Source organism: Marmota monax, unplaced genomic scaffold, assembly GCF_021218885.2.
Source record: "Marmota monax isolate L192 unplaced genomic scaffold, Marmota_monax_Labrador192_F-V1.1 WCK01_AAM20220418_F8-fsc00014, whole genome shotgun sequence".
In the NCBI taxonomy this organism is placed as follows: domain Eukaryota; kingdom Metazoa; phylum Chordata; class Mammalia; order Rodentia; family Sciuridae; genus Marmota; species Marmota monax.
In genome coordinates this window covers 26,759,336-26,767,055 of record NW_026695222.1, presented here as the reverse complement: position 1 = coordinate 26,767,055, position 7,720 = coordinate 26,759,336, and the positions used below count along the sequence as shown (strand labels likewise).

At 49.4% G+C, this 7,720-nt stretch overlaps 1 protein-coding gene across 1 annotated transcript; it reads left to right on the top strand.

The window, feature by feature from the left end:
• The first annotated feature begins 446 nt into the window (after positions 1-446).
• On the top strand, positions 447-3,000 carry Fam209a (family with sequence similarity 209 member A). Its single transcript, XM_046433356.1, has 2 exons — positions 447-1,816; positions 2,651-3,000. Exons 1-2 carry the CDS (start codon positions 1,568-1,570, stop codon positions 2,912-2,914), a joined length of 513 nt encoding a protein of 170 aa, XP_046289312.1. The 5' UTR covers positions 447-1,567; the 3' UTR covers positions 2,915-3,000.
• Positions 3,001-7,720: the final 4,720 nt, after the last annotated feature.

Sequence of the window (7,720 nt, the reverse complement as noted above, 5' to 3'; positions counted from 1 at the left end):
CCTCACTTGACCACTACCAAGGCCTCAGTGTTTGTTGGCATACTTGGCACGGTTCAGGCCCTGTGCAGACACAGCACCCCCGGAGTACTCAGCAGCTGCAGCTGTTCCCCACAGGAGCCTTAGGACACTGACGGGGGTCAGTGGGGTAGGATGGTGTCATGCCAAGGCTGAGCCTTCAGACGGGTCACAGCACACTCCATGGCCCAAGGCTAGGAGCATTGGGGCCAGCTTCTTCTCAGATGAACATTCACAAGCCACAGCGGTCAGATTGGACATTGCCTGCAGCATGAGGCCTGTTTTCCTGCAACCCTGGGACCTGCACCTCTCCACCTCCTGCACACACAGTCTCTGCAGGAGACCCCACCACTTCAGCTGACAGCGGTGCACGTGGAGAATCGGTGCAGCATGTGACACTGCTGTTTTCCCCTTGGGTTTTACAGGTGAGGCTTTGGGACCTCTGTGTTCTCCCCAGTGTGCAACGCAGTCAGCAGCACAGGAGGGTGCCCAGTGGACCTCCAATGACTTGGTATTCAGTAGGAAGTCACTGTTTGGGAGTCAGCCTGTGAACTAGGTCCTTCCTTAGCATGATTGTGACATAGGTGACCAGGGGAACAAGTACAAGCCTGTGCCCCCGTGACCAGCCTTCTTGTTCATTCATTTTTTAAAACTTGTGGTTTCAAACACTGGTCAGGGAGGTTTGGTTTATTCCAGGCTGTGTCCTTACCCTGGGGCCTTCACACAGGCCAAATGTCAGCCCCTCCCCATGTACCCAGCCGGCTCCTCAGCAGCGTCTCTTGAGCTCTACCCACATCTTCGAGAAAGTCTTCCTGAGTAATTGCATTAAGTTCCCCCTTCTGTTCTCTTAACAGTTCTCTGTTCTTGTCAAAATTTTACCAAGTCATACTCTGAATTCCCCTGGACAGGTCAGTCAGTCGTATGAAGCAACAGGGACTGGTGAGGACTGAGGGGAGAACACCAGCAGGGTCAGTTCCTGCCCTGCCAGAGCAGAGTGGGCCCATGAGAACAAGGCCCTGTGAGGCCAGAGCATCCATATTCAAAGGAAGCCCGAAACTTGGGGTTTTTAAGTGAAGCTGCTTCTACCACTTAAATGCTGGCCAATCTTATTTCTGGAACAATGGCCACAGATGAAATGCATCGGGGGCCCCTTGTGCGGCCTGTGGACAAACATCTTTCCCGCTGGACTCCAGGCTCCATGGGAACACAGTGTCTCTGTTCACCACAGTGTCAGAATCAAATAAATGAAAGCAAGATGATGATGGCCCCTCCCATTGAACACCAGAGTCAGAAAGAATGTTCTGGCAAGGAGGTGACTTCCCATCATACCCTCTCACTGGAAATCCTCCCCTCCCCCCAGTTTCTTGAAGTCCTTCTCCAGCTACCACTGTGAGCCTCCTTATCCCCAGCCTCAAGGCATCACAATGGCCAAGGCTGCCCTGGCTCAGGCCCTCTGTGACATCACCAGCGGCCAGCACTAGGTCCCCAGTCTCCCAGTTGCCAGGGCAGACAGACCCACCATGAGCAGCTTCCTCCATCACCTCTGCTCACCATGCGGACGCTGAGATGGTTCCTGTTCTTGCCTCTGTGCCTCTCCTGCGGCTACGCCTTTATGTTCTCTTCTCTGAGAGACAAAGCCAAAGAACCCCAGGGGAAGGTGCCTTGCGGAGGGCACTTCCGAATTAGACAGAATCTACCAGAGCACACCCAAGGCTGGCTTGGGAGCAAATGGCTCTGGCTTATTTTTGTTGTTTTGCTGTATGTAATACTGAAGTTTCAAGGAGATAGTGAGAAGAATAAGGTAAGAACAGCTCCACAGATTCCGTCTCAGAAACAGCGGACAGAATCAGGTCTTGTAGTCCGTAGGGTCAGGACGGCTGAGCTATCTAGAACTTGAATGGGGAGGAACTACCTTGGATCCTGGGAAATTTGGCAAATTTGCTTCCTGACATTCTTAGTGAAGACAGTGGTCCCCAGAGCCACAGAGATTGGGACAGAACAGTTGATAACCTGTTTAATGGCTCATGATTTTTCCTGTGAATTTTTTCAAATTAAGGATAGATTCAGGAAATTACAGTATTTTTCAGGTAAAAAAATTATTCACAAAGCCAGACTTAACTTTCTCCTGATTTTTACAATTTTGCCATGTTCGATTTATTACAAATTTTGGGACTTGGTGGAAATGTTATTATCCCAAGTAAATTAAATAGAAGCCTGTTCTAAAGTTATAAATGTGTCAAGTAGTAAGCTCTGGTCCCCAACAGCTCTCCAGTTGAAGGAGAGTGGCAGAGAAATATGGCGTGTTCTCTCCTGGACACTCCCAGCACTTCATGATACTCTATCCAGACTGTCTAAAGCTGGAGCCAGGAGAGAGGGGCCAGGAGGTAAAGCATTTCAGTTTTGGGGGTCTTATAGTCTCTGTGTAACTACTCAATTTAGTCATGAGTAATATGCAAAAGAATGAGCACAGCTGTGTTTCAATAAAACTTTATAAAAACAGGTTGTGGGCCAGAGGTGGCCAATTTGCCATAGCCTAGACTAGAGCAGTACAAGGGACCTGTTCTCTTAGATGAGCCCAACTGTCAAAGCCGAGAAAATCAATGGAATTATTCACCCCAGATATCTTTCTTGACAGGAGCAGACTTCTACTGGCCTCCGAGGCTGCCAGTTTCGCTCTCCACTAAAGAAACATCAAAATACTTCCCCCAGCAAAGACTATGCATTCCATACCTTAACCGAACTTGAGAAGGACCTTGTGAAGTTTGTGTCCAAGGTGCGGAATCTCAAAGTCACCATGGCAAATGGTGGTAACATCAAGCTGCAAAACTCAGAGATGCCTGCAGATCCACACAATAATATCACAATATATGAGATATGGGGAGAAGAAGAGTCTGAATGAATGGATTTGTGTGTCCAAAATAGAGGGAAAATAATCAAGTGTTGACAGACAGTATCCAAACCGATTAAACTATTCTGGAGAAAGAATTCCTGCATGTGAGATCTTTATTTTCCTCTTTTTTTTTTTTTTTTTTTTGGTATGAGAATTGAATTTGGGGGCACTCGGCCACTGAGCCATATCTCCAGCTGTATTTTGCATTTTATTTAGAGATAGGGTCTCACTGATTTGCGTAGTGCCTCACTTTTTACTGAGGCTGGCTTTGAACTCGCCATCCTCCTGCCTCAGCCTCCTGAGCAGCTGGGATTACAGGCGTGTGCCACTGTGCCCAGCTCTTTTTCTTTTCTTTCTTTTTTTTTTTTAACTAAAAGAAAAAATGAGGTGAGGCCCATGTAGCCATGGCAGCAGTTGTTTTGGCCTTTCCACTTCCTCTGGACCGCAGGTGGTGGGAGGGCTGAGAGCTTTCTAGGAAGCGCGCACAGTGGGATGACAAAGCCTTAGGAATCTGGAGGAAGATGCTAATGTCATTGTCGAAAAAGTTCTTGTCTCTGTACTGTTAATGCAACATAGAGAACCGATCCTTAATGATTTATAACATTGCAAACGACAACTCTGTGGGTTTAAAATGAGAAAAACAATTCAGTCAAGAGGGAGGCCTTTTAAAATCATTTGCATCTCTTACCACCAGAAGTCCTCTTGTTTATTCCATCTCATAGATTACAGTTATTGTCTTTTTTTTCCTATCAAACTAACAATTACATATGTCTATAGTTGGATTTTTAAAATGTAGAAGAAGCCAGGTATGGTTGCACATGTCTATCATCCCAGCTAGTTGGGGAACCAAGGAAGGAGGATCACAAGTTTGAGGCTAGCCTCAGCAATTTAGCAATTCCCTGGCTCAAAAAACCAAAAAGGACTGGGGGCATAGCTCAGTGGCAAAGCATTCCTGGGTTTAATCCCTAGTAACAAAAACAAAACAAAAAAAATTGTATTTTTTATGTCTTGGGATACAGATGAGTCAACCAAGGATTCCCAAATTAGTTGATATGGTCTTGATAATACTTAAAATATGGATGTCTTAGCATGTTCTTGTGACCCACTCTCTTGCTTGTCCAGTCTGTTAATCTCGCCTACAGACTCCCTGCTCGTCCTTGTCTGGCTGCCAACTGTAGATGGGTTAGTCGACAGGCCTGTGCAGCCCGCAGAGGGTCAGCTGTGGTGTCCACCAGAACCCCAGTCTTGCCTCGGTCCACACAGTGTGCCTGACAGGGAAGCTGTGTGTCTCCATCACCCTCCTTCCCAACCACAGAAGTTGGTTTGCTGGCAGAATCCATCCTGCAGGACGACTTTCTCACTCTTCGGGAGTTAGACCTTGGGGTTATACTGTCTGAGAAGGATCTTTAAATGCTTTGGTCTTGGTCTTACTTTTTAGCTTTCAGGATGGGAGAAATGGAAGGAGCCAAGGTACGCCCTTTTTTTGCCTTCTGTATTCTGTTTCCCAGCAAACTGGGGAATGTGAATTATTCTCACTGAAGAAATCCAGATAGGTTAAAAAGGGTGGGTAATCTGTGGTCTCAATATGGGGTAGGTTTTAGATTGTCTGCATTCAACCCATGGACACTTAGGACCCTCTTAGGCCCAATCCAGCCCACAGCCAATAATAATGGTTTTTATATAATGTAAATGTTTGAGAAACATCAAAGGATGAATAGTGTTTCATGACATGAAAATTACATGGAATTCTTATTTCGATGTCCATAAATTTTTACTGGAACACAGCCAATTCATGGCAGCATTGAATGACTTCAGTAAGATCCAATATGGTCACCCAGCTGAGAAAGTTTACCAATTGCTCCTTTACAGGCTAAGTTTGTCAGTCCATGACTTATGCTGAGGTGACCCCAGTTGCACACACCTAGAGAAAGCCTCCCTTGAGTGTGGCCGGAGCTGTGGATGTGGTGGGATAGTAATTTTATGGTGGGGTTGAATCATGGAGGAGTCCCCAGCGGGCTGAGGAAGGGGCTGCCGTAGTGTGAGATCATGCATCCTTGGCAAAACCAAGAGGGTAACCTCTAGGACCTGAGAGGTCCCCAGTCAATACCTAGGAAGATACTAGGCTCAGTGGTACACACCTGTAATCCTTGCAGCTCTGGAGGCTGTGATAGGAGGACCATGAGTTCAAGGCCAGCAGCAGCAACTTACCAAGACCCTGTCTCAAAATAGGGAGGAAGGGAAGGACAAAGGGAGAAAAGCAGGGTTCTCATCATACACTGAGAGGAGGCACGTTCCATCAGCAGCCAGTGCCTTGGAAGAGAAAGGAGCCTCAGGAGAGAGTGCAGCCATGGCCAGTACCTGGTTCCAGCCCAGTGAGAGCCAGAGCAGGAAGCCTTGTCAGGCCTTGACACGCCCCTGACCCAGGAAATCGGGATGAAACTGTAGTTAATGGTAATTTGTTTGCATAGCAGCAGAAAGCGAATACAGCATGCTTCCCAATGGGATGTTTCTGACACCTCCTCACTTGGCACATTCACCTCCCCCACCTGGTCACTGGCCCTTGACCCAGGGAAACTGAGGAAACTTCAGCAAAGGTCAAGAAGAACACCTGGTTCCCTGAAACCAGAGGTTGCAGACCATTGGCTCAGAGGCTAAAGCGTTCCTCACCCTACCGGGCTTGCTGGTGGGGGCAGTTCATTCTCTTTCTTTGGTAGAATTAGATGGGTAGGAAGTTGTGAAGGCAAAGGGCTCCCTGTGCTCTCTGCTCTCCACATCCAAAGTGTCCAAGCCAGGAAATGGGCATAGGAGGGACATGTGAGAGCTTCATGCCCTCTTGTCCCCTTCTATCGTGTCACCGCACCACGTTGCAGACACAGAGTGGAGTGTTGAGTGCACAGAGCTCTCCCTCCTGCCTGCACTTCCGGAGCCCACCCAGCTGCCCTGAGCCACGCCCACAGCCACTGTGTGTTCTCCACCAGTCCCCTTTTGTCATTTTGAGGCTGTGCACGTGGAATCAGAAAGCCTATAAATTTCTGAGACTTCTTCCACACAGCACAGTGCCTTAGACCTGCTAAGGTGTGACTGTACCCTCCAACACTCATGTGACAATTAATTCCATGGCGATTGTATTACGAGTTGGTGAAGCCTCCTGGTGCGGGGCCCAGGCTGCTGTGGGGTGGGTAAAGGGGAAGCAGCCCCTTTCCCTCCCCTGTGCTCTCTCTTCCATGCCCCCGACCCTGGGATGGCGCAGCCCCTCGCCAGTTGCCAGCACTGTACTCTTGGACTTCTGGTTCCAGGACCCTGAGCCAAATAGACTTCCACTGTGGGTCAGAACCCCCATGTGGGGTTGGGTCAGAGCACAGACATACTGATCCACCCCTTGGAGCTGACCCCTGGCTCTTGCTGTTCCACTGCTAAGTGTGACTCACCTCAGGGCACTTGGGTCACTTCCAGATCCTGGCTCTTATGCACAGAGCTACTATGGAGAATCTGGGTGGGTTTTGTGTGGACACGCATTTTGGTTTCTCTGGGACAAACACCCAGAAGTGCCCTTGCTGAGTCATGTGGCTGGTATTGTTCCAGCCCACAGTAGTGTTTTAAAACCCTTGAATTAGTGGTCAGTGTTTGACCATGAGATGTCATACTATGTTGTAGCATCTTCCCAGGAGGAAGAGGGACAGCAAACTGCCAAGTACCTATAATATGCAAATAACTGTAGCATAAGGCACCTCACCTCTGGCTCAAGCCGTCTTTGGTTTCCCAAGGTACTCAAAGCAGTGTCCAAAGCTGCCTTCCAGCCCAAGGGCCAGGCAGGTTTGGCTCCTCCCGGCTGAGACCAGTCTCCACCAGCTTCACTAGGCCTTTACCCTGGCTTCCCCGCCCAGGATCCATTTTCCCTCCAGGTGTCACATTGCTGGCCCCTTGCTTGCTGTGCTGATCTGTGCTCAGTGGTCATCTCCCTACCCCAGGGAGGCTTCTCCTGAACATACCTATAAAGGAGCCCCATCTCTCGTCACATCAACCTACTTTATTTCCTTCCTATATAGCATCTATCACTGTGTAACTTCAGTAGCCTGCTTCTGTATGATTTGCTGGTTTGTCTTGCGGTGCTGGGGTGGAACCAAGGCCTTGTGCATGCGAGGCAAGATCTCTACCGCAGAGCTACACCGCAGCCCTGTTACCCTGCTGCTTGTCTCTCCCCTTCCCCTCAGGCAGGGACTATGATGTGGTATTAGGAGCTCTGTGTTCATGAGGGCTCCATCCCTCCTCATGAACACAGAGCTCCTAATACCCGTGGAACCTCCAAAGTGGCAAGGGATGGCTCCTGGATGCCTCGGGTCCCAGAGGCTGCTCTCCAGGGGAATCGGCCACACCGGAGGCTTGAAGGCGAGCGGTCCTCACTGGCCAGCGATGCAGTCACTTAGGCTCACATCCTGAAGCCTCTGTAACCCCCAGAGGTGCTGCTGTTCTGCCCTGCCCCCACCCCGCTCAGTCCTACACCCTTCCCGCTCCCGCCTCCTGAGTTGTGAATGAACTCCTCCACGCCAGGAGTCTTAGATTTAGAGGAAGCTGCACCCCTGGAGCCTCCCACTCCCTCACTCCCACTCCTGTCCCCTTGTCCTTGCGCTGTCCTCTCCACTCCTTTATGCACAGCGCCTATGGGTGACCAGCCTCTGCTTTCTGCTCTCTCTTCCTGGATTCTTGCATGTTTTCTCGCCACTCCTCTCTGTGAAGGGTGGATGCCATCAGTGCTCCTGTGGATGCTGGTTCCCTTCTCCACAGGACATCCCACAAACTACTTCATGCCACGTGGTG